Below are 27,296 nucleotides of genomic sequence, written 5' to 3'. Positions count from 1 at the left end.
CTTCTCTATGCCGAAGCTAGGGTTCCAGATGACGAATCCTGGGTCTGTGCGCGAGGAGGAGCGGGGATGCGGGCGGCGGCAAGGGTGACAGCCAGTGTGGGTGAGAGGGTGGGTCACCCCTTTCGCGTGCGGGAAGGTCCAAGTCCCGGCCAGAACGGTCCTAGGGCTTTGAGGGAGTACGAAATCCATTTCAGGGTGCGGCCAGAGGAGCGCCCCGCGCGCCCTTTCACTCGGAACGCGGGGACGCGCTGGTCTCCATGCCGCGCTGCGGTTCTCCCCAGGTTCCAATCAGGCGCGGGAAAGCGGCGCTTCACCCCGTGTCTGGGGGGTGCCTCGATTCCAATCTCCCCGCGCTCCCCTATCATTCATTCCTCGGGTCTCCAAGGGGCGCGCGCGGCAGGGGATGCCCAGCACCAGGGAGTCCCCGCGCGGCTCTCAGCGCCAGCGAGCACTCCCCGCGCCTGCGTCCACGCCGGGGCCGGCCAAAGCGGGGCGCCGCCGGAGCCGCTCCCGGGGCATCGGGGCGCAGCTTAACGGTCCCGCGACCGCGCCCCGCCTGCAGCGCCGCAGCTGCTGCCCGCCCGCCCGCCTGACCGCCCCCTGCGTCATGACGCCGGCGCCCAACGCGGAAGCCGCCCGGGCGCGCCTGGTCCAGCCGCGGGCAGAGCGCGGAGCAGCGGCGGCGGCGGGACGGGACCTGGGTCGGGGCCCCGCGCGAGCCCAGCGCAGCGTCTCTCCCCGGCGAGCCGCGCGGGCGGGCGGGCGGGCGGGCGCAGCGAGCGGAGCGCACGGGCGGCCGGAGCGGGGCACGGCGTGCCGGGGCCGCCGCCAGGGGGATGCGGCGGCTGCTTCCCCGGGCCGGCGTGTAGCGAGGGCGGGGCCCCGGCCTCGGGAGCGCGGCGGTGGAACGGGGGACGGAGGCGGCGGCCATGGCGACCCCCGGCCCCTTGGGGACCTCGGTCCTCGCCAGCAAGACCAAGACCAAGAAGAAGCACTTCGTGGCGCAGAAAGTGAAGCTTTTTCGGGCCAGCGATCCGCTGCTCAGCGTCCTGATGTGGGGGGTCAACCACTCGGTAAGGGCGAGCTCAGGCTGCGGCGTGCCTGAGCTTTTTCCCCCTTCATCCTCTTCCTCTTCTTTCTCCTCCTGCTGCTGCTGCAGCTGCGGGCCGGGGAGCACGTCCTCTGGGGCTGCCCGTTCCCCGGACTGCGGGTGTCTCGGTGTCCCCTGCCCCGGGGCACGCGCGCACCCCTCGGGGCTACCCGGGTGCCACTCGCGGGCCGCTTCTGAACCTGAAGCCGGGTGCAAGATGCGGGGGTCCCGACGTGTGCATCTTGAGCCCCGCGGCCGGGTTGGTGCATCCCTGCCGCCCGTTCAGTCCGCACACCAGCCGGACAGCCCCCCGCAGCGTGGGCCCGGGGAAGTTTGCGCGCGGGGCACGGCTGCGGCCGGGCTGTCAGGCGCGGCGATCGCTGCCCGTGGCGGGGGGCCAGGTGTACCTGTCCGCGGCCGGCAGCGCCCCGAGCATCCCGGACCTCCCCGCGGAGCCAGAGACGGTGCGCTACCGCTGAGATCGGAGCTCACCGAGATAGTCCAGCTCCGTCTTTTAAATTATTATCATTTATTATTATTTTTCTTTTTAAAGGAGATATTAATGGACCCAAGGAATCTTCATTATTTGTGTGTGTGTGTGTGTGTGCAAAGATAACGACTCTAAATAACAACATCGGGAGGGGCTTTTGGCATCTCCCGCAGCGCCCCACCGTTGATGGTGCGGGCTGGAGAGGTGCTCGGCTCGGCGGGGAGTCCTTCCCGCACCCCGCCTCCCCCACTTCGGGGAGCCCGGCCCGAGGCCAACTGCGGAAGGGCGGCCGGCAGGGTGACGGCAGGGGGCTTGGGGGATGCTCGGCGGGCGGGAGTGGAGCTGCAGCACAGGCTTCTGGAGGCCCTGGGGTGTTGGATGGACTGGACCCCGAGGGTTTGTCCATCTGCAAAGGTGAGCTCGGCCCGCGCCGGCCGCCCGCCTGCAGGATGCGACGCTGCGGGCTCTGCGGACTGCGGTGGTGGGGAGTCCATCGCTGCCCGCTGCTGATCCCCGGGAGAGAAACTCCTGCAGTTTTAATCTCCGAAGGACAGGGGCGGGGAATGTTGGGGGAACCTGATAGCAGCTGCCGGCCGAGCCCAGAAAGTTGCGGGGAACCTGGGAAGCGTGACCTTAGCCACTGCAGCCCTTCTGCATCCGCGGGAGGGGAAGGGAAGCTTTGCCTTCTGCACTTCGGTATCGACCCGCGGCTGCTTTGGGCCTGTGTGCCAGCAATGTGTGTGAATGCAGTGACCCCATTAAACCTGGGGAGCTGTTTGGAGAACACTCTCAATTCGATTTAAGTTATTTAAAAACTGCACACCCCACCTCAACCCCACTCCACCCCTGCAACACATTGATTTGGCTTTTCCTTCCCAAGTTGAACTGGGGTGCCAGAAAGAGTAAACCCACAGCTGGTTTGTGAGTGAAGGTGTTTAAAGGAGGGTGGGAAAACTGGGCGCTTCTCTTAGCCCAATCCTACCTGATCCCACAGAAGTTCATTTGCACTTCCGTCCAACGTCTTTAGCAATTGAGGTATGTGCGTTCTGACAACCATATACATTGCAGCACCCCAAACTCTTAAGTTTTCTTGCCCCAGGAAACATACTATTTTTTCCTTTGCAGATTAGAGTTATGTAATTCTGCTAACCTTTTCTTTTCCGGTTCTTAATGTTAATTGCTTTGAGAAAAAAACAACAACAACTACATTTGTGTTTTAATCTCCGTTGGACTCCTGACGTTTCCAGGAGAGTTTGTGCCTGAGGGTTTAATCTAGTAAAGCAATGTCAACAATATGCCTCCGGAAAAAGTGTGGTCCCTGGGAATGATCAGAATTACAGTTTACTTTAGCTACTCATGTAATTATGCATGCTTTACAGTTACCATTTAATGCTGCTGCGCTATATTTATGAATCACTCTATTTGTTTGAGCATTTCATGCTAATTGGAAATATTTGAGCCTGCCAGAGGCTTGTATAGCTGATGTTTGATTTGTAAACACTGCGTTTTGTGTTGCTTTCTCTTTGCTTTCAAGAAAAGTTTTATGTATCCAGAGCAGTTAACTCCAGAATCTGTCACACAACCATGTTGTTCAACCAACAAGTAAATACTATGCTCGGAAGTAATGGCCAGTAACTCTACAAAGAGCTGCTTAAAACATCCCTCATGTAGATGCCATATGTTGCTAGTCTATTTCATTTTAAATGACCAAATCTAATATTGGGTAAATATTTTAAACGACCTTATGTGCACCAAAGTGTATCGTATAAAATGAGAATAAATATGTCAGCAGAATTAAGCAAACATAGTATTGAGTATAAATGGGGACCTTGGAGAATGTATACCACAGATAGAAAGGAGGCTTTTCGGTCTTGCTTTACATGTCTAGTACAATCAGAATGAAATGGAAAGTAGTTGTCATGAAATAGTCAATGTATGCTATTAAAATTCATTTGTTTTAAGGACATTAGAAATACTATACATTTGGAATTTAGTGATGGATGAAATCAGCCTTCTTATAAGGATTTGTTAATCTTCTATGCACCATGGTAAAACTCTTTGCAATCGTATTCTAATTCTTCTTAGAGTTCTATTGATGTGGGGCACGTTTTCTTCCTAACTTCAAAATTCAGGCCTATTTTGACTGCCTTCTGGATGCAGATGAAAAAAAGTTCTAATATACAGATGTCCACTCAAGGTTTCACAGCCGAGGTTTTAGCTTAACTGTTCATTCAAAATCTATACTTTTTTTTTTTTTTTTTGGTTTTTGGGCCACACCTGGCGGTGCTCAGGGGCTACTCCTGGCTGTCTGCTCAGAATAGCTCCTGGCAGGCACGGGGGACCATATGGGACACCGGGATTCGAACCAACCACCTTTGGTCCTGAATCGGCTGCTTGCAAGGCAAACACCGCTGTGCTATCTCTCCGGGCCCAAAATCTATACTTTTTAATGGTCTGTAATGACTGCTTCTATAGGGAACCTCTGCATGCTCTTCTTCCTGGCCACTTTTCCTTACACAATAAGCGTAATGAGCTCATAAGTTGGAATTTACATCGTATTAAGTGCTATAAGCAATTTAGAGATGATTGAAAGTACATGGTAAGGCTGTATAGATTATAAGCCAACACCATGCCTTTAAGTATAAGAGACCTAAGTATTGGGGGATTTGGTATCTGACTTGGCCCTGGATCCAGACAATCTTCTTTGGATGCCCAGTGATCCACAAGTCAGGAAAAGGTTTATGAGAATAGCTGCATTATTGTGAGAATCTGCCTTGCAGCACATGCCAGAAGTTTCAAGACTGGGACTAAGGGGTGGGGGATGTTGGAAGAAGCATGGGTGGAGTCTCTGGTGATTATCTGAGATGTGAGAACTAGGGTTCCCTGGATTGATTTTAGTTGGACTACTGCATAGTCTCTCAAGTCAAAGTCTATTTGATTGTGTTGCAAAAGCATGTAATTAAGGTGGAAATTTTCTCCTGCATTATGGTGGTGATTCCCAATGAGGTGATTCTCAATGACTTGGTGTGGTTTGTCTGTGTTCCTTTGCATTACTGCTTTTTAACTTCAAATACCCATCAGTGGATGGATCACCGCCAATTTGTAGTTCAAGTATTTTAAGCAGGGAATGTAATTGAATGCATAAAGGAAAGATGGTTTAAGAAGTCTTGTTCTATTTGGAATAAAACGAACAAAGTATCAGGTATTTAGCTCCTTAGGCTTGTATTTTAACAGCTTGTGGAATGCACCAGATTCTGTGATCCAAGATTGTTTTTAAGTGGTATTCTGGAAGGTTTTTTTTTAGGCAGCTTGCTATGTGACTCTTTTGGGAATTAGTGCCTGAACTAATCTGAGTAAAAGATGTAGAACTTGTTGGAGTCAGATAGTTTTTCCAAGTTGCTAATATTTGCATTGGAATCTTTTGATTTCACCTTTCCTCTAGCTGCCACCTTCAAAGAAGCTAATGGGTTTGAGGAACCAGTTTGGGAGATGACCCCAGGGGAAGGGGAACCTGATAAAGGACCTGCCAGCAGGAAGAGGCCAAGTTGCAGGAATGCTTGGAGTCATGGCTTGGGGCTACCAAACTTTTTCCTTTTTGGGTTGTTTATTTCTGTTTTTGAGCACACCTGGCAGCATCTCATGGGATGCTGGGGATCGAACCTGGATTGACTGTGTGCAAGGCAAACAAACACCTCTGCTTACTAATGCTCTAATCCACAGTCAGGGACTTTAAAAGGTCATATAATATTTGGGGGGAAATAATGCTTTTTAGGTTTGTGAGCTTGTACTTGTTCATTCAGAAAAGTCAAAGAAGAAACTGAGATGAAAAAAATTGAAATGACTGATTAGGAAATATAGATGGAATAAATATACTGAGGCAGTGGGAGCAAAATAATAAGTAGCTAGGCTTTAGATAAATGGAATGAAATTTAACTAACCAAATTTGACTCTTGATCTAAATTTTTTCCTTTCCTTTGAGTCAAAAGAATGACAAGCAGAGAATACACAGCTTTATGTATTAGAAAAGTAGTTTTATATTCTGGAAGTTTGGGAGTGTCAGCTGAGAATAGAATATATTTTCTTCTCTAGGAATCAGGTACTTTGGCCTGGAGTATTCAGATTGATGCCCGAGTCAGGACAATTATTCCCTTTTCTTTGGCAAGATGGTCTGCTCTGTCTTTAGAAAGACTTTCAGCAACAATGTAATAAACTAACAGAATCTTAAATTGATTAGGAAATGCAGTGAGCCAGAGTCATTAATCTACCAGTATGCCCTTTGGAATACAAATGTAGGTAGGGATGTAGGAGAATTGGTACAATTGAGTGAAATGTTTTATGGTCAGACTCTAGGCTCAACTCAACTCTCCACTCCCACCTCAGTTGATTTTGTACCTAAAGTGAGCGAATGATGATGAGAAACAACCTCACAGGATGACGTAGTGGGGTAAGATCATGTATTTAAAAAAACTTCTGGCTGTAATTAGTACATGATAAAGACTCAGTAGAAATTATGCCTACACATGATGACATTCGATATTTTACTGACAAATAAACCTAAGTGCCTCTCAAAATTCAGTGTGGAGAGAAACTACTTAGGGACATTAACAAATACAAAGTAGATCAGAGTCTGGGCTGTGGGTCTGGGCTTCTCAGGCCCTTGGGTCATACTGATGCTGGGTGGCCCATGGGAAATCTGTTGAGTACCAGGAGAGGAGAAGAATGACTTTAAACATAGGGGTAAGTTCTCCAGCTTCCGATTTTGGATTTTGGATGGAGTTTGGGGAGTGAGGGATAGAACCAAAGAGGATTTGTGCTACCCCAGTTTGTGTGTTTACTAAATGTTGAATTACAGGTGGTGGTGGTGGTGAATAAAATATTCTAATGACAGATGCCAGCTCCCTGATGGGAGGCACACAGAGGGGTTGTTCAAGTTGTTCAGGGCAAGCATGGAGGGGTTGTTCATGAGAACTGGGAAGCCACAAGGAGCCTTGGCATTAAGAGGAAGAACAGGAGCAAGGCCAGTAGGATGAGTAGTTCTGCTGTCTTCTTGAGACTGTGTTTGATGCAGGGATGTGTGTATGCATGAAAGAGGGAGGATGGGGCCGGGAAGGTGGCGCTAGAGGTAAGGTGTCTGCCTTACAAGCGCTAGCCAAGGAACGGACCGGCGTCCCAAGCCAGGGGCGATTTCTGAGCACATAGCCAGGAGTAACCCCTGAGCGTCAAATGGGTGTGGCCCAAAAACCAAAAAAAAAAAAAAAAAAAGAAAGAGGGAGGGAGAGAGGTGTCAGAGCAGAGGCAGCTTTCTGTCTTTAGCAGGTGAGAAGCTGAGGGTGATGGTTTCTTTTGTTTTTGTTTTTGTTTTTTGTTTGTGGGCCTCACCTGGTGGTGCTCAGGGGTTACTCCTGGCTCTGAGCTCAGAAATCACTCCTGACAGGCTCAGGGGACCCTATGGGATGAATCTGGGTTGGCTGCATAAAAGGCAAAGGCCCTAGTCACTGTACTATTGCTTCAGCCCCAAACACCAGTTTTATTTTTATTGGGCATTTTCCTGGATGCTCATCCTTTCTGTCTCTGAGCGGTTGGCATTCCTCCTGGATTTATTTCGCTTTGACTCCTTTGGGGAGTCCCTGGAGACCCATGATGATCTTGTGAAGTCTCTGGACCCCTCTGAGAAAGCAGATGCAATGTACTGCACTGCACTGTATCCAGAGTTTCCTGAACTCTGCTAGTGAGGGGTGTGTGTGTGTGTGTGTGTGTGTGTGTGTGTGTGTGTGTGTGTGTGTGTGTGCAGTTAGGAACTGTGTCAGGTGGGGGAGTCTGTGGTAAATAGGACAGCCCTAGGAGCTGGGGGACCTCAGCAGGTCAGGAATGCTCTTAGGGTCCCAGGAGGGAGCAATTACAACTTAGATCACAGCGTGAGTTGGAGTGAGACACACTCAAGCTCTTAACATGGAACCCCCTAACCTTGCTGCCTAGATTAAGCCCGGAATGTTCATCCTGCCCCTCGCTTCTTTAGCCTGTTTTTTCTTTACTCTAAAAGCTGTACTTAAATAGGCAGAGTATAAGCTATTAATCTGGAGAAACCATGGTAGTAAATGCTGGTATTTTTGTTTGCTTTTTCTTAATAGAAAGAAAATCATTGTATTCCAAGCATGTAGGGGGAGAGTAAGAGAGAAAGAGAGATGCACTCAAGAGAGTCTAATAGATTAGATTATTTGTGTGTAATTTAAAAAGCAGTGTAGAAATTTGAAATATTTGACTACCTCAAAAGGCATACTGGCAAATGCACAGTCTGGCTTGGCTCTGTGCTTGTGTTCAGGGGTTAAGCATAGGGGATCATAGTTTGGTTGATCCATGATCTTGAACCATCATTGCCAGCCCCTCACTCTTGGAATTGCTTCTTTATAAAAAAGCAATTTATACAATAAAAAGCAGGTAATGGTAGCTCGGTGTCCAGGGAGTCTGTTGGTGTGGATTCAGTTAAGCAGGGGGAACCAAATAGGAAGAGAGACTAGTGTATGTATCTTAAATGTGTGAGGCTCTAGTTTAATCCCCAGCATTACCTGGAGCCGTAATTAATAAGTAAGATGGGACTCAGATACTGCCTGCTATTGGCACCTGATACATTATCAATTAATGTCAGCTGTCCTTATTTCAATTATTTATTTTTATTTTTTATTTTGGTTTTTGGGCTCAACCTGGCAGTGCTTAGGAATTACTCCTGGCAGTGCTTGGGGAACCATTTGGGATGCTGGGGATTGAACCTGGGCCAGCCACATGCAAGGCAAATGCCTTCCCTGCTATCACTCTGGCCCTTTCCCTGTTTGTTTTGAAACAAGAGGCCTGGGCTGTGAAATGAATAAATAAATGTATGGTGGACCTAGGCCTCCAGCTGCCAGTAGTTGTAGAGGAAGTTGACATGTAAGTAATGCAGACTGGGGTGCTGGGATGGAGGGCATGAAACAGGGTAGTCAGAGAACTGCACACCAAGATATTTGACTTTGAGGGTGAAGGAGATAGAGGAGGTGACCAGACAGATCTTTGGGATGGAAACATCTAGGTGGTAGGAACAGCTGGTTTGTGGGCTTGGCATTAAGGAAGCTGTATGATTGGAGCTGAGAGTCTGAGGGAGACATGGGAAATGGGGTAGTGCCTGCCTCTGGGGGCCCGAACCTTGGCGCCCACATGAAGAGCCCAGGACCTGGCTGGGACCCTTCTTGCTGGAGAAACCAGGCTCCATCGCTGTGGCTCGGGGCACCCTGGTGGAAGCCAGCAGCTGGCTGGGAGGGGCATACTAGAGATGATGGCAGGATGGGTTTTGGCTTTCCCAGGCAGGAAGAGATGTAGGCTCTGCAGTGATCCCACACTGAGCCATGTGTGGTTTGGGGAGCCAAGGAAAGCTCCATTTTTAAATCCCAGGGTTTCTAGGCCAGTGGAAGAGGCTAGGCTGTACCTCAGCTTCCTCCAAATCAGTCTGTTGGCATTGTGGCTTAATTTTTTGCGGGGTGTGAAGGCTGGGTGGGGAGGCAGTCATTGTAGACATGCTGTAAATGAACAGGAGGAAGTGTGTAAGGGGTGGGGTTTGGGAGGACAGACTCTGCAAGTGATGAGACTAAGCCACACTAGGACTGCAGTGGAGGAGCTTTGGCCCATTGGTGCACTAACTTCATGCCCCCTAAGCAGTGGCATCGACAGCATTGACACTGCTCTACCCATTTATCTCAACTACAGTTAAAAGAAAAAGAGAGATGGAAAGCCACTAGGGTTCATGATGGGGCCATCAGAGCTGGCCAGAGAGGCAGGTTAAATGCAGCTTCATGTTTCCGGGGGCATTTTGCGTACCTGTGTCTCAGTACATGTGTGGTTCCTGGCATTGGGCCCATACCTGACCCAGGCAGAGCATGTATCATACCACCAAATGCTTTCTCTAGTCCAAGACCAGATTCCTCCCCACAAGATCATATTTTAATGAGCCTTGCAGATTCCCAAATTTACAGATTCCCAAATTTCTGACAAGGTCCCTTTCACATTTACCCTTGGGTGTGATGTGATGACTTTGTCTTGACCAGGCAGGAGAAGGTCCTGAAACTTAAACTAGTGTCACTACAGTAAAAAAAAAAAAGTTTTTATCATCTGAAAATTGATTTATTGGAAGGATGGGAAGAAGACTTAGGGCATACATGCTTTGTGTGTGGGAGTCCCAAGGTTCAATCCTACCGTACCTCCACAGTACCAAGCACTGTCCCGGTGGCTCAACCCACTTGTCATCCATCTCATGACTTTTCTGATGCCTTGAGTATGTTTTCTGCTCATTGAAATGAGTTTGTGTTTTTTCTCTCTTAAGGTTTTGCTCTTCACACTCCACCCTCTGTCCGCATTGCTGAGAAAGTATCAAACACACAGGAAAGAGCCGTGCTAGGCTGTTTCCACTCTTCCCCACCCTGTCAACTAGTTTCTTGTGCAGGGGCAACTGATTACCACCTTTGCTATTCTGGAGGCCTATTTCATTGATCTTGATAGTGACATGTGGCTATTTTCATTTCATTTTATTAGAATTGGGTCTTAGGATTCCATTAGTCTCAGCAGCCACATGGGCTGAATGGCTACAGAACTCTCAGCAGGGTCATAGCTACTTTTTGGCACTGTACACTTTTTTTTTTAAAACTATTTAATGATTAATTGATTGATTGGTTGGTTGTTGGGCCACACCCAGAGGTGCTCAGGAGTCACTCCTGGCTCTATGCTCAGAAATCATCCCTGGCAGGCTAGGGGACTATATGGGATGCCGGGAGTCAAACTGGGTCCCTCCCAGGGTGGCCACAAGCAAGGCAAACGCTCTACCACTGTGCTATCTCTCTAGCCCTAACGGTACACTTTTGAGGGACCAGCTCTTATGACTCCTAGGGACTCCTTTACTTGAACATTATTAAGTGACTTTTCAAAATGACAGATAATGTCTCCCCATTTTTTGTTTTTTGGACCATGCCTAGTGGTGCTTAGGCGTTATTTCTGACTCTGCACTCAGGAGTCACTCATAGCAGTGCTGGGGGCTACTTATGGGGTGCTGGGGATTGAATTCAAGTCAGCCAAGTGTAAGGCAAGCTTCCTACCCACTGTACTCTATCCAGCCCCATAATCTTGCCCATTTGTATCCATTCTGTGTCTCTGTTTATGTTTTAACCAGAATTGAAATGACTATTTCAGAGATCTCCAGATGTTTCTCATGGTAGATTACCATGCTGTATCCCAGAACTGTTTTTTGTGTATATGTTGGTGGGAAGATATGGGGCCACTTGACAATGACCAAAGCTTACTCTTGGCTCTGCTCAGAAATCACTCTTGGCAAGTTCAGGGAACCATATTTGGTGCCAGAATTCAAACAAGGCCTTAACCCCAAACTATTTTTTTCCTCTTATTTTTTTCTTACCTTCTACTTATCAGCTATTTCTTGGGAGTCTTATGGTACTTCTCTTTTATTTAGCCTCTCAGTGGTGGAATGTCCCAAGACTCTGTTCAGTGTTTTCTAGAACTGCATATATTATTTTTTTCTCCATGACCTTATTTAGTCCTGTGGCTTTTGATACCATTTTTCTGCCGATGGTTGAGAAATCTCTTCCTCACTCCTGACTTCCCTGCCTGACTCCAGATATTTCTATTTCTGAGCAGGTATTTTTACTTGAATATCCAGTGGCATCTCTAAGGTGCCCCATTCCCTTTCACCACTCCCTTCTGTGCTGCCTTTGACCTGTTTCTTTCCCTCCCGAGCAAGGATCTCTGTCTCTTCAGCTGCTCCAGCTTAAAGGCTAAGAACCAACTGAATTCCTCACTTGGCCTAGTTCCTTGGTTCTCAGCCCATTAGGGATGCCTCTATTCTGCCTTCTTCTCTCTCCTAGTGGCTCTTAAGCAGTCTCCCTTTTTCTCTCCTGAGTCTTGTTGCATCTTGCAAGACTGACTCTGAAATGCAGATGTTTGTTTGTTTTTTCCTTTTTGGGCCACACCTTATGGCTCTCAGGGGTTACTCCTAGCTCTGCACTCAGAAATCACTCCTGGCAGACTCGGGGGACCATATGGGATGCCAGGGATTGAACCTGGATCTGTACTAGGTTGGCAGCATGCAAGGCAAATGCCCTACCGCTGTGCTCTGGCCCCTGAAATGCAGATATTAAATATCGGGCACTTCTTCCCCATTGCAGTGCTGAGGAAAACCCAAAGCACCAACCCCTTTTATTTCTGCATGCAAGATTCGGGTACCCACTTCTCTCTTAGTCCCCATCTCTTATCACTCTCTTCAGGACTTCTTCCTTCGACACATGAGCCTGGAAGCCAGAGAGCTGTGCTTTTACTTTCCTCTTGGTCTGGAAGGCTCTTCCCCCAGCTCTTTGATTGGCTGCTGCTTTGCCCATCCTTCTCATCTAAAGTAACCCCTCTGCTCTCATGTTACTTTTGCATTTTCTCTGTGACACTTAACACCAGTGGAAACTGAGTTGACTGCATGCTCATTCTTTCTCTTTCCTGGATGAGGTTATTAAGCCCCATAGCAGCTGCAACTTCGTCTTATTTACTGCCTTTTTTGCCCCTGCATGTAGAGCAGAGCATGTATGCAGCAGGCGCCAAATAGGTGCCGAATACGTGCAGCTGCATAGCTGCCTGGAGACACCAAAGATCATTAGCATCCAAAGGGCTGAGAGCCCCTCTGCACCTTTTTTTTATCATCAGCACATAAAGTTTATTTTTCTATGATTGAGCACAGTCTCTGGAGCCTTGTGCTTTGTGGGTTGTGCAAGGCCTTGAGGGCGGGAAGAGGGCAGGGGGAGAAGCTTGCTGTAAGTTGTTGATAAGGGGTGTGGGGTAACCACAAGCCAAAGCCTAAGAGAGGGTTTGTGTTTACAGCAACCCGCTGGAACATTGCCTTGTGAGCAGAGCAGAGAAAGCTCAGAGAGTCAACTTGCAGGGTCTCTGCGGACCAAGGACCACCCTGTGCAGCGTGTGAAAACTAAGAGAGAGTCTTGAGGCAGTCGAAGGCATTGTGGGATGTTGTGTGAGCACACTCCTTGTCTGCTCTGATATAGTCCTTGTGGTTCCAGACTTTCAATGTTTTGGGACCTGCTCTGTGTGTTAATATTCCAGGTTGAATGCTGCAAAGAGCTACTGTGGTTTCAGCATTATTTCTTTGGAGGGTGGTGAGGGGGTATAACACCCCTCTCCCATTCTTTATGGAGTTGTGCTCTGCAGTTGCTTCTTCACTTGAACTGAGCTGTGCTTTTCCAGGGCCAGAGACTTCCAGGTTTGTGGTGTCTGCAGGTGGGAGTTTCCCATGACATAGAGCTTCGACTTCTTGGCAATGGATGATCTGTGCAGCCCCACAAACTTAGCTCCCACCTGGATTGTGCTTATTTGGGGTTCACTCCTGAGACTTGGGTCTAGGATCTAGCTGTGTCCAACAGCTGTGAGGCCAGTGGGGGCCATCTCCTCCACTCTACCTTAGAATTTGGCCAGTTAACTCCTAACTCTTCAGTGCTAGTCTTTTAAGAAGGTCAGGGATGAAGGGACCAAAGCGGTGGCGCAAGTGGTAGGGTGTTTGCCTTGTACGTGCTAACCTAGGACAAACTTTGGTTCGAACCCCTGGCGTCCCATAGGTCCCTCAAGCCAGAAGCAATTTCTGAGCGCATAGCCAGGAGTAACCCCTGAGCGTCACTGGGTGTGGCCCCAAAACAAAACAAAAAAGAAGGTCAGGGATGGCGAGATTGGAGGGCATGCTTTGCATGTGAGAATTCCCTGTTTCTTCCCTAGCAACACATGGTAACTGAGCAGCACTGAGTCCAGGAGTAGTTCTCATGCACCACTGTGCATAGCCCACAAACCCAAGAAAAGGTTAATTTATTTCAGGTGTTGTTTCCAGAACACAGTTGCTCTGCATGCCCCAATTCTACCCTTCCTATGGACGTGGAAATCAGCCATGAGCTTTCTTAGACAGGGAGTAAGGGGTGCATACGCTGGGGAACAGTGGTGTTATTAGTGTTTTTGTATGGTGATGTGTACTCAGACCATCATTGGAGAGACAGGGAGGGGACTCAGTACCACAGCAGGAGTCGGGGCTCACATGACAACTGTGAGGGGCCAGTGCAGAGAATGGAAAGGAGGAGGTCCCCTGTTCTGGATTGTGTGATTGTATGTGGGCTGGGATTGGGAAGAATGGAGTAGAGGTATCACTGGCCTCTCTGGTTTAGAGATCAAAATCATTTTCTTACTGTTCACACTCTGTTATGTTATTGCTGTCTGGGGTTATTGGCCACAGAGTCCTTTTTTTTTTTTTTCCTTGGGTCACACCCAGCAACACTCAGGGGTTAATCCTGGCTCTGCACTCAGAAATCACTCCTGGCAGGCACGGGGGTCATATGGGATGCTGGGATTTGAACCAATCTGTCCTGTTTCAGCGGCTTGCAAGGCAAATGCCCTACTGCTGTGCTATCTCTTTGGCACCCCCATAAAGAATTTATCATCATCACCAGTGTTACTCATGGAGACAGAAATGTTCACCCCTGTTAGAGTAAATGCAAAGCTTGATGTCCCGAGTCGAGTTGAGATGCTTGGTGGTGGTCCAGATTTAGCCAAGTCCCTTTGTTTTATGTCACACCTGGTGGTGCTCAGGGTTTACTCCCAGCTCTGCTCTCAGAAATCACTCCTGGTGGGCTGAAGGGACAATATGGGATGCTGGGAATCGAATTGGGGTCTGTCCTGGGTTGGCTGCGTGCAAGGCAATCATCCTACCGCTGTGCTATTGCTCTGGCTCTAGCCAAGTCCTTTTGTAGAAGATCCCTCTCTTCAGATTCAGCGCACTGCTCCTTGCCTTCTGCCTCTGACTTCCATTTGGCTTTTGGGATGTATTTTCTCTAAGAAAAGGCCATAGAGAAAGATACATGAAAAAGGTTTTGCTTGGAGGGTGCACACAGTCTCCCTTGGGAAAAGCAGGCTGATAATTATGGACGAGCAAGATGGAAAATGAATGAATTAGCAGAAGTGCTCATTCAAGCTTCATTTGGTTATAAATAACAGCCACACTAGATGGATCAAGAAGAAAAACACTGGGAAGGTTATTGGAACCCAAGGCAGGAAACTGTCCTGGTTCCCTCCTTTTCTGTCCAGTCCTTTTACCAGTGTCTTTCTAGTTGCTTTTCCCTCTCTGTAAGCCAACCCAAGTCTTAGCACAACACTGCCAAAACTTATTGGAAAAAAAGATCATTTTAGATTTAGCAAGAATTAAGCTAGATTTTAGATAACTCTGCAGTGTTTGCAGTTAATATTTGTGACTCTTCCCCATTCCGAAGAACTATTACTCTCCTTAGGATGTGTTAGCAAAGTCTACTCAGTTCTGAGGCTGATTTGCTCCTAGATTGAAGAATTTTCCTGGGGTGGCTGTTCTCCTCAGCACCCACCTTGTGGGTATTGTACCAGGCAGCAACAGGGGGAAAGATGGAGAGAATTGGGCCTCATCAAATTGCCCACTGTGTGCACCCCAGGAGGGTAGTGATTCTCAAGTTCCAGTCCAGAGTAGCCCCTGTCCCCCAGAAAGAAGGTACAGAACCTACAAGGTAAAGACTGAAAAACCAAGCTGGGTGAAAAGGTTGCAGGAAGGGCTTTAGGCAAAGGAAGTAGCATTTGCAGAAGCATCAAGGCTTTCAGGGAACCCTGAAATAGATATGTATATATAATTATAAATTATATATAATATAATATAGATACTCTAAAGCTATAGAAATCAAACACATATTTCCTGTTCGATGGTGTTCTGCTTCTGTCTCTGGCCTCTTCCTTGAGGGCTGTGATGGCGAGGAGAAGACACTCTCTACTGTGCTTGGTCATTCTTGGCCAGGATCATCACTGCTTGTCTTGGGGATGCCATCAAGTGTCTCTTTTGGGAGATAGACCAGATAGGCAGTTTTGGGGGAACTGGCAGACTTGCTACCAAGTGTACCTCAAGTTTAGAGCACTGGACTGGTATTTGGTTTGAACATGATGGGGTTTGGATGAACTCAGACTCGGAACTTCCAAAGACAGTTACACTTTAGCTTCCCATGGAAAGCTGCTGGCATGGGTTATCTTGTGAATTCATTGATAAGTAGTAAAGAGGGAAAGCTGGTGGTTGAATCCTGAGTCTGTCCACACATGATTTTCTTTGAACACATCACACATGCTTCTGGGAAATAGCAGTTGGCTTCAGGGTTTGAAGATGCAGCACACCAAATGGGAAACAGGAGTGCCCCTGCCTGACTTCTTCCCCTCGCCATCCCCCTCATCCCCCGCCCCGGGCTCCCTGGTGCCTCCATTCTCCATCTTCACTCAGGTGGCCAGGACAGTCTCAGATATCTGAATTCTGACCAGGGAGAACTCAAAGAGCTGCAGCTCATGGAGCCCCAGCTTTGGTACCAGGCACCCCAGGGGTCCCTGAGCACAGCTGGGACTAATGCCCAAGTAAGCACCAAGCCAGGTGTGGCACCTGAATGCCACCCATTGGGAACTAGACAGGGTGAGAAAAACAAGGCAAGAAGCATGCATTTCTCATGGCTTCTATTTTTGTCCATTCTGTTTTCTGCAGCTTTCTTTGGGATGGGGGTTGGGGCGGGGGGGGGGGGCACTCCTGGTAATGCTCAGGTTTTTCTTCTAACTATGCTCAGGATCACTCCTGGAGAGCTCAGAGACCATATGGCTGGGGATCGAACCTGTGTCAGCTGCTTGCAAGGTCACCTTTATGTGCTCTGCAATTGTTCCAGCATCTTCTTATCATTTTGAAGCTTAAATTTTCCTGATATTCTTTACATGGATCAGTTCTTATCTATTAAATTCTTAAAGTTAAAGTTAATGCATTTTGTATTTAATTAGAATAAATGTTTTGAAGACATAATATTTTTATTGCTTTTTTTTTTTGGTGTGTGGTCTGCCTCAAATATCTTTTTCTTATAATATATGAATTGAACTTTTTTTTTTCTTTCATTTCTGGTGGCCCCCTGTGAAATTCTTTGGTATCAACTTCTCTGTTCTGAGTATTCGTGACTTCTCCATTGCTTGATGGGTTCTTGTATCAATCATGAATCAGTCCTGACACCTTAAATTTCTGTGCTCCAAAATGACCTGTCTCACCAGGCACAGGCCCATTTAACCTTTGTGAAAACAGTTGTCACTTTCTTCTGTGGCAAGAAATCTTTGGAGAAGAAACTTCCTTTCAACTACTGCTCCCCTGTAGAATGAAGGCCTTCGATACATCCTGCAGTTTTAGTAGGTCACCCCGTAGAAGCAGTCAGCTTACAAATGAATGTTTGGAACACAACCCAGCCATAAATTGGATTCTGCCTGTGTGCAGATGCAAAATTTAAATGCATTGGCATAGTAAAAAACATTCAAAAACAATTACAATGAACCCCTAAGGCAGGGCTCTCTTTTGGAACATGGAGGACTGAAGCAAATTTTAAGAGACATTTTTTAATTTGGGAGGAAAGTTAGGTTGTCTTACTCACTTTTCTTTTGTACTTTAGGTATCAGATATTCATAAAATTTAGAACATGTCAACAAAGTAGTGATCCAGTCAATAGTTGAATGGCCAATGTAAGAAAATTTAACTTAATGATATATGACTTCTTTCTTTTGGAGCCAGAGAGAGATATGGTACAGGGAGTAAAGTGCTTGCTTTACACAGAGCCAACCTGGATTCAATCCCTGGGCCTCACCCTGAGTCTTGCCAGGAGTAATTCCAAAGTACAGAGCCAGGAGTAAGCCCTGAGCACTCTTGGATGTGGCCCCAAAACAAACAAATAAATTATCTTTAAAAGACACTTTTTTTTTTTTGCTTAGAAAAGTGAAATAGGAACATTTATAATTTTAGTGGGGTTTAAATTTTTGTAAGTATTGAAGAGGAAATTGTGCCATTCATATTTTCATATATATGAAAAACTTCTGGAGCCCAGAAGCAGTTGCAGGCTCACAGCTGTGGAGGTTCCTTCACTTACAGGTCAGACCCCCATAAGTTATATCACACCCAATCTAAGGCCTTTACTGGTGGGAAAGATTCTTGTTGTCCATGCTCCTTTGGTGACTGGCCTAGCAGTCTTTCCAGTTCTCGAGAAACCTCAACTATGGATGATTGATGTGCTGCTCTTCCAAGAGTGGGATGGGACTTCTGCTGGAACATTCTCGGGTGTGTTTGCATGTAGAAGTTGAAGTTCTGGCCCTTCAGTGACCTGCAGTTGTCTGGGAGATGGAGTCTGATATTTTCCCTCTGTTCACTCTTGTCTGGTGTCAGTAGCTGGATCTCTGCTTCCTGAAGACTGTACCTTTTGCAACTTTGAGGGCAGGGTTGGGAGATTCAAGCATCATCAGGAATCAGTGAAGGTCTCGCATCTTCTGTTGAGAAAAGTGAAAACATTATAATTCTCCCTTCCTACAGAAATGAATGTATCCATTCTTCCTGTTTTCTATTTAACGTTCACATATTAGAAGTTACTTTTCTTTTGGTGTAGAGAGAAACCCTGGGAACACTGAAGAGAATGGAAAGAACCAGGACTGAGCTCTTTTAGAAAGAATCGAAAGAAAGGTCATGCTCAGAGCCCAGAGCCATCAGACACGCTGTGATTTCCACCTTTTTGTGGATGTTTTATTGTGACAGGAGTAACTACAGTTGCCAGTTGCCAGGAGGCTAAATTACTATTTTAGATGGATGCAGCTTCGAAATTAGCCCTAGATAATGCATTTTTCTTTTTAAATGGAACCTTAATTGATTTTTATTTTTTTAAAAGCGTGAATTAAGTAGAAAATGAAGGGTCTTTTATGAAAGATGGTAATAGATATTTAACTTGGGTAATTACCTAATAGAGTAACTATTCCAGCCCTCATATCATTTTGAAATATGAAATGTTTGACACAAAAGCAGAAAATATTCTCCTTTGTTGAAGCACACTCTAATTCACGTTTTATGAGCCACAGACCACCCCACCCAGGTGCTGGTGTTGAGCGAGAACAGAGCCGGCATGACTCCAGCTTGATTAAACGCCATGAGATTTTCGCCTCCCACTAATTTCAAAGCAAGAGTTTGTAGAATTATGACTCTAAGCTCTTATGCTCTTTTTGTTCTTGTGTGTGAAATTTTTTTTTTTCCTGTAGCAGTTGGAAGAAGTCACCAGTCGGGTCAAATGCCTGTAAACAGATGGGAGTTTCTTCCTAAGTAAAGCTGGGGGCTGCCTTAATCAGTCCAGTAGCCAAAACACGTTGGTCATGCTGCAAAATACATGTAAAGGACACGTGCACCATTCTTGGGCTTGGTTCTCTGCAGGCCTGAGATGTCATCTCAGATGTCCTCGATGATTAGCATGAGGTGGTCCTTGTGACTTGTTTCCTAAGTGTTCCATTTGTAGATGAGAAACCGGAGAATAGCACATTCCCCAGGGCTGAGCCCAGCTCCTAGGCTTAAGGGAAGTTCTCATCACGGGTTGAGGTGTACGTGCCTCCCTCCCCCACACTTCCCAGAGGTGAACTACACAGACCTACTCCTGGCTGACTTCTGGACATGCCTTTCCTTCCCCTGCTATCGCTCTATATCGCTCATGCATTTAGCCTGAAAATCATCTTTTTTCTTTCTTTTCCTTCTTTCCTTCTTTCCTTCCTTCCTTCCTTCCTTCCTTCCTTCCTTCCTTCCTTCCTTCCTTCCTTCCTTCCTTCCTTCCTTCCTTCCTTCCTTCCTTCCTTCCTTCCTCCCTCCTTCCCTCCCTCCCTCCCTCCCTCCCTTCCTCCCTCCCTTCCTCCCTTCCTCCCTTCCTCCCTTCCTCCCTTCCTCCCTTCCTCCCTCCTTCCTTCCTTCCTTCCTTCCTTCCTTCCTTCCTTCCTTCCTTCCTTCCTTCCTTCCTTCCTTCCTTCCTTCCTTCCTTCCTCCCTCCCTCCCTCCCTCCCTCCCTTCTTTTTCTTTCTTTTCTTTCTTTCTTTCTTTCTTTCTTTCTTTCTTTCTTTCTTTCTTTCTTTCTTTCTTTCTTTCTTTCTTTCTTTCTTTCTTTCTTTCTTTCTTTCTTTCTTTCTTTCTTTCTTTCTCTCTCTCTCTCTCTCTCTCTTCTTTCTTTCTTTCTTTCTTTCTTTCTTTCTTTCTTTCTTCTTTCTTTCTCTCTCTTTTTCTTTCTTTCTTTCTTTCTTTCTTTCTTTTCTTTCTTTCTTTCTTTCTTTCTTTCTTTCTTTCTTTCTTTCTTTCTTTCTTTCTTTCTCTCTTTCTCTCTTTTTCTTTCTTTCTTTCTCTCTCTTTCTTCTTTCTTTCTTTCTTTCTTTCTTTCTTTCTTTCTTTCTTTCTTTCTTTCTTTCTTTCTTTCTTTCTTTCTTTCTTTCTTTCTTTCTTTCTTTCTTTCTTTCTTTCTTCCTGTTTCTTTTTTGTTTCTTTCTTCTTTCTTTCTTCTCTCTTTTCTTTTTTCTTTCTTTTTCTCTTTCATTTTCTTTCTCTTCCTTCCTTCCTTCCTTCTTTCTTCCTTCCTTCCTTCTTCCCTCCCTCCGTTCCTCCCTCCCTCCCTTCCTACTTCCCTTTCTCTTCCCTTTCTTCCCTTCCTCCTTCCCTCCCTCCTTCCTTCTCTCCCTCCCTTCTTATGAATAAGCATCAACATAGTCATAGAAGTTGGGGTGCACTCTTGTTGCCCCCTGTCTTCCATACTCTTGATTCTTGCAGGCAGAGAAAGTCTCTTGAAGATATATCAGTTTTATGCAATTCTTTTCCACAAAAGGAGTCTTGGAAAATCTTTTTTTAAAAAATCTTCTAACTAATGCACATGCATTAAGATGATTAAAGAGATCGAATAATTTCAGAGGAACTAGTGGAGTTGGCTGATTTCCAAAGTGAGGGATTTCCAAAGTGATGATTCAGGGATAGCTTGAAAATGTCCTGAGGAGCTGAGATGTGATCCAGCAGGGTAACCTGAAACTTCAGACTTAGGGTCCATGCCAGGTGGATTCAAATCCTTGCACCACTTGGACAAGTTAACATCGTATGCCTCTGTTTTCCATAGTACAAGTGTTTCCCTCTCAAATCCTCAAATTGGTTTGAAGATTGGGAAGATTGGTGGAGGGAGGTAGACACTGTTGTCAGGATTGGTGCTAAAACATCGTGTAAAACTCAACTCTGAAAAAAAAATCATAAATCACAAAAATTAAAAAAGTTACCAATAATATGCATGAAATTCCCTAGAACAGAGCCTGGCATGCTCACAGCTTTTCATTACTATCATTTTGTTGCTGCTGCTACTTCTAATAAGATTAAGATTCATGAGAGCTTAAAGAAGCACTTAATTAGAATAAGATATTTTCCTGAGATAAGTAATTACAGACCTGGCTTTCCCTTTCTGCAGGGTCCAGTGTAGGAGAAAAGTGGACCCTGGTGTTAGCGTGACGATTGTGGGTATTATCTTTTCCTTTAGCACGAGGGGCTTGCTCAAGGCAGATTTCATGGTCAGTGTAGTCACTGTGGGTATTGCAGCCACACCCTTGGGCTGGAGTTGGGGTGTAACTGTTGTTGGGGTGCACTCTCCTGTCCTATCTTTATTGCATTGTTTATGTTTCCAAACCAATGTCACATTTTCCTTTAACTTTGTTCTCAGGAAGTGGCAACTGTCCATCTCACCTCAGTAAGCAGAGCCAGGGCCAAGCAGGTTGTTGGTATTTTTTGCTGGGCTAAACTTGGTGTGTTAGAACTGTGAAGTGTAAGTGCAAGCCTGAAAACTTGAAGCTTGAGGGTGAGAAGAGTCCCCTACTTGGAGGGGGAGGACCAACAAGGAAAGACTGATAGGAGCACTAAGGCTGCTCCCCATGGGACCCCAACAGTCCTCTGCCAATTTCTGCCAGCTTTCAGGAAACTTAGAAGAAAAACCTGTGTTGGTGTCCTTAGAAAATGATAGACCCTGCCTAAAATTGATTCCTCAGCTTGCTCCGGCTAGAGTGGGTTGCTTTGGATTATGTGATCAGTTTTCAGGACCCACCCTCCCACATCATTTGCTCTGGTCTGTGCATACCTATATGTCAGGAGCACAGTGGGCAGAGGGACATCTTAGTGCCTGGAGTTGTAAGACAGTCTCTGCTTTTCAGGATTGTAGTTTGCCCACTTGATGTGGTCACTGTTCTAAAGAAATTGATATGTTTGTTCCAGAGGTGCTTCTTAGCTTTGTCTGTTGAGTCTATATACAAAGTTTTGTTTTGTTTTGTTTTTGTTTTTTAAGAAATAATACATCAGGAGGAGTCTGGAGAGAGATTCCTTTGTATTTTATTTTTGTCATTATAGTTTAGACTAGAATGTATATAATGCCAGAAGAGATGATATAGATGTACAGAGTTATAGTACCACCAAAGTATCAAGGAACCCCTTCATTGTCCTGTGGTAGCACTAGTTCAGTCATCATGCACCCCCATTCTGGAGTCTGGGAACCAGCATTGTAATCCAAGATCAAAATTCCTTTATTTATACTGTAGATTATATACAGAATACATTGATTCTATGGCAACAATTTTTTTTATCATCTATCCCTTTTCCAAATATTATCCTGTCATTTCCAAGTCTTTAAATCCATATTGTTTTCTTTCTATACCCAAAGTGTTTTTGCCCCTTCCCCCTTCTTATAGGGGTCATACTCAGTAAGAGGAGGGGACTGGGGTAATTCCTTGGCAGTGCATAGTTCAGCAGCGAAGGCCTAAGAGTTTGGGTGCTCAGTAATCACTAGGGCCACACCCAGAGGTGCTAGAGATGAGGGCATCTGGTGCTAGGGTTCCAACCCTGAATCTCACCTGAAAACTCAGGGCCTCTCCCATCTGAGCAATTACTGGCTTCAGTTTTTCTTTTCAATTATGTTGTTTCAAACTATTTATTATTATTATTATTATTATTATTATTATTTTTATTTTTATTATTTTGGTTTGAGGGGCCACACCTGATGGTTACTCCTGGCAGGCTTGGTAGACCATATGTGATGCCAGGGATCATACCTATGTCAGCTGAGTACAAGGCAAACTCCCTACCTGCTATACTATCACTCCAAATTCAAATTATTTTCAGATTAAGGGTGACTGTATTCATTGTTCATAACACCTAAACTGTCTCTTTTCAGGTTCACAATTTTTGGAAAGTTAATATTGACTTATACTATATTCATCATTCTTTTTCATAGACAAAGCTTGTTTGGTTCAGTTATTGATCATCCTTCTCAGTCTCCAACCTCCAACAGGAAGCAAATATTCTTTTAACACCTACTTATCCTTTTTTAAACCCTGAGAGCAGGTGTAGAAACCTCTCTCCCTTTGTGGGGAGTTAAGTAAGATGCAGTTGGTGGCAGGTCAGGAATGAAGCTGGATGATAGAGCACTTGTCTAGTTCAAACGAGAACCTGGGTTCAGTTCTTACACTACACTGTCCCCTAAACACTGAGTGGGGAGTTGTTTCTGAGATCCACTGGGTTTGACCCCCAAACAGATCAACAAAAGGAGTATGTAGAAGCTATTAGGTGGTTGAGTTTCTTGGAGGATTATACAAACAACTATGTAGAGGTTCTAGTTATTAATGGATGCAGTCAGCTTTTTTTTGGGGGAGGGTCATAATGAATATCTGGTTCCTGAAATGACCTGACTTTGCACCCTTAGAACATTTCAGAGGCTCTTCTATGATGGGTGATCTGGATCAGTGTTGTAGGCAGAACTAGGTGTGGGTAGCATTCCTGCCCCTCCAGATGGATCCTCCCTACTGCTTCTTCTAAGAGGAATATGGGGGTCTGGCTAGGACTCTGGGCAAGCACAGGCCTTACACTTACATGTTTAAGGACTGGCCCGTATCCCCTGCACTGCCCTCTCCCTGAAACAAATAAATGAAATGAATATTCAAACAAGAGGGAAAGGTGTGTTTGGTGTTACCTCTCTAAGTCATAAATTCAATGTCAGTAATTAGAAAACCAGCATTATTCTGGCAACAAATGACAGAGAACACCGGAGAGAACTGAGAGCAACGGTCACCAGTGTGTGCCCTAAATTGACAGCTTGCAATTCCAGAGCCTACAGCAAACTTGTCAGCACTGGGGACAATGGGATTTTGTGACTGCTGGTTTTGTTTGGAGATTAGGGTGCTCAGGACTTATTCCTGGTTCTGTGCTCAAGGGTTTAGGGGACCTTATGCTGGGCAGGTTACAGGCACGTGCCTTATCCCCTGTCCTATTTCTCTGGCCCCTACTTCTGGCTTTCTTACCCTTAAGATTCTGATTCTGTCAGGAAGTCGTTCCATGACTTTCACAAGCAAATTTTCTTTGCTTTTGGAACTTATTACAGATGGTAATTCAGAGAAGTTGAGACCTAGATTTTCAGTCTCACCTTTCTGCCTACTTGGCAATAAGTGCTTGACTTTATGTATCAAAAAATATTTCAGGGATGTTGCCAAATTTCTTGGGCACTTTGCTAAATTTTTTATTATTTGTTTAATTATTTGCTTATTATTATTTTGCTGCCCACATCCAGTATCTACTCTTATCTGCTCAAGGGACTATATTAGATGCTGGAATCGAACCTGGGTCAGTCACATGCTAGGCAAATGCCCTACCTGCTGTACTAGGTTCCATACCATGGGGCAGGGCAACAGGCTGGGGGATTCCTGAACACTCCCTGCATGGAGCCTGTCTTCTAAGTGACTTAAAATGACATAGGAAGCTCCTTACAATGGGAAGTCAGTGCCCTGTGGGCAAGTATGGTGACAGTATGATGCAGAAGAGCTGAGATCCTGGGGAATGATAGAGCTGATATCCTGGGATGATGGGAGCTGAGATCCTGGAGTGATAGAGCTGAGATCCTAGACTGATGGAGTTGGGATATTGGAGTTGTCTCTTCTTTCCAGATTCCCTGCTAAGAGGTGATGAGTTGAAAGAACATCTTTTGACTTGCAAAGTTTAAAAAAGAGCTGAGATCTTGAGATCCTTTTTATAACCATATAAACTTTCTTCTTTTTTTTTTTTTTTTGGCCATACCGTACTGTGCTCAGGGGCTATTCCTAACTGTGCTTGGGAACCCTCCAGGCTTTCTGTAGTAGACCACATAGTGTTGAGGTTAAACTTAGGTTCCCTGGGGCCGAAGAGCTGCATATGCCATGCAAGCAGCCAATCCAGGACCTAAGCTGGTTGGCTTGAATTCTGGCGTATGGTCCATGTGCCTGCCAGGAGCTATTTCTGAGCAGATAGCCAGGAGTAACCCTGAGCATCGCCAGGTGTGGCCCAAAAACCAAAAAAAAAAAAAAAGGGGGGGCCGGTGAGGTGGCGCTAGAGGTAAGGTGTCTGCCTTGCAAGCGCTAGCCAAGAAAGGACCTCGGTTAGATCCCCCCCTCCCCCGGCGTCCCATATGGTCCCCCCAAGCCAGGGGCAATTTCTGAGTGCTTAGCCAGGAGTAACCCCTGAGCATCAAAGGGTGTGGCCCTAAAAACCAAAAAAAAAAAAAAAAATTTAGGCTTCCTGCTTGCAAAGGCTTGAGCTCAACCCATTGAGCTCTCTCTCTAGCCCATGTTTTCTCATTTTTGTTCGTAACATACTATCATGTTATATAGCCTTAAACATGGTAATGTTATTTTTGGATTGATTCACCATTGGTTTAATAGGGCCTTTTCTCTGGAGATAGCCTCTGATGGGCCAAAAGAGTAGTCTTGTGCCTAAGAAGAACCCCAAGTTTTATAGACTTCAGCACATTGTATGTGCCCCTGGTCAGCCTGCTTTTGTAAAGATTACAGGACATCTCTGCCTCTCTAGATACCTGGTGAGAACACTGAGTGGGTAATGTGGGTTACTAACTCTCACAGATGTTGGGGTAGAGGCATCAGACGTTCCCTGGATAATCCAGAAGCCAAGTGCAAGTCTGGGGAACCCACAACAAAACAGCTTGAGTAGATGATGAAACACTGGGCATTTCAGGAGTCCTGTAGTTTTTGCTGTGCTTATCATCTGGTTACTGTAGCCCCACTGAGAGTTCCTTTCCTTTCCTTCAGCAAAACAAACCACAGAGTTTCTTGTCAGCACTTTTTTTTAGGTTCACAAGCACCGTTAATAATGCAACCCATACTTTTCCTTATCACGTAGACAAAACACCACATTAGGAATAAAATGCTCAGGATAGGGCTACTTTCTCATCTGTAGGTTGCTGGTAAATAAAGAGAAAATATGCAAACATAAGGCTGGGTAGGCATTAATTTATTGCCTCTTGGCAAAAGATACAGACTTAACAGTTACCGGTAACAAAACAAGTTCAGAGAAACTAAAGGCCCAAGGCCCCAGGGGATCCTCAGAGGTTAAAGCACTGACCTTGCAAACTTGAGCCCAAGACCAGGGCCTGATTCTACCCACACTCCCAAGCCAGTTGTTTGGGACTTCAAACATCACAACATATTCTGCTGTCTCTGATGCACTGTAACCAGGTGTGTGTGAGCAGTTCCTCTAAAGGTGGTGAGCCACTGTGAACCCCACAGTGAAAGGATGAGTGAGCATTGCAGCCAGCAGTGAGCCTGGCAAACACACATGTGAGTACTGCAGCTGACGTGTGGGAACTGCAGAAAAAAGAACATAGCAACCCAGCCACGTGTGAGATCCCAGTCAGATGTGGGTACCTCCATCATCCATCATCGCAAGAACAATCTAGTAGAGAAAAGGGGTGGGAGTATCGAAAAGAAATGAGAATAACAAAAAGGTGAAAATGCACCCTGAAATTGAGCATTTGGAGGACTAAAACTTTTAGTTGCTAAAGGTACTCAGTGGACTAGTCCCTTTGTAGACTTGTTGGGTTTTTAGTTTGGGGGCCACCCCCAACAAGGCTCAGGAATTATTCCTGGTTCATCACTCAGGAATCACTCCTGATGGATGCTGTCAACTGAACCTGGGTTGACCATGTACAAGGCAAATGCCTTACCGGCTGTGTTATCTTTCAGCCCCCACTTTGGCAATTTTATTATATTTTTAAAATTAATGAAAGCATAAATTGGCTAGCTGTCTGCCTGTTTTTATAAGCTCTTGAGCTAAGAATGAGTTTTGTAGACATAAAACTGGTTTAAAAAAAAGCAAACAAAAGAAGTTTTTATGACCCATGAAAATGATATGAAATTCAAATTCCAGCAGCCATTGCTGAATTGAGTAAACCTCAGCCGCTCACTCATCTGGGGGAAGCTGCCCAGAGCAGCTTCTGTGTCACATTAGACTGGCCTGCCTGTGACCTCTGCCACCTAACTCACAAAGCCTGTAGGTTCTTGTTCTTTCAAAATTTTACTAATATCTGAAGTGAGTTAAAAGTTGGAAAGAGAGTACAGCGGGTGAGGCATTTGTCTTACAGGTTCAGTCCCAGCACCCTGTTTGGTTCCCCAAGACTGCCCAAGACTGATCCCTGGGCACAGAACCAGGCAGAAGCTCTGAACACAGCTGGGTAAAACTCAAAAGCCACCCTCCCAACACAAAACATGCACTAAGGGATTTTCTCTTTTGTGACTTTTTAAAAACAGTTATAGCAAATGGAATATGCTTCCCCCCACAGCCAAGGAAAGAGACAATGTTCTTCCACTGGAGAGAATCTTCCTTTGAAAGCAAATGGCAGCTGGTGCAGCCATTTGGGTACATGCCTGGCATTCAGCTAAGCTGAGTTCCCTTCCCAGCACCACATGGTCCCTTGAACACTACCGAGTATAGTCGTTGAAGGCCCCTAAACCTTGGGAGGTGTCCAG

General features: G+C 45.9%; 1 protein-coding gene across 1 annotated transcript in view; it reads left to right on the top strand.

Moving 5' to 3' along the window:
* The first annotated feature begins 808 nt into the window (after positions 1 to 808).
* PIP4K2A (phosphatidylinositol-5-phosphate 4-kinase type 2 alpha) overlaps positions 809 to 27,296 on the top strand; it is a 161,303-nt gene continuing 134,815 nt past the window's right edge. Inside the window, exon 1 of the mRNA XM_049777801.1 lies at positions 809 to 1,073. Within this exon, the coding sequence (XP_049633758.1) occupies positions 930 to 1,073 (144 nt within the window). The 5' untranslated portion in view covers positions 809 to 929. The remainder of the gene's footprint in view (positions 1,074 to 27,296) is intronic.

This window comes from Suncus etruscus, chromosome 7 (assembly GCF_024139225.1).
Source record: "Suncus etruscus isolate mSunEtr1 chromosome 7, mSunEtr1.pri.cur, whole genome shotgun sequence".
In the NCBI taxonomy this organism is placed as follows: Eukaryota; Metazoa; Chordata; class Mammalia; order Eulipotyphla; family Soricidae; genus Suncus; species Suncus etruscus.
The sequence above is the reverse complement of the archived record's forward strand: the minus strand, read 5'-3'. Positions and strand labels throughout refer to the sequence as shown.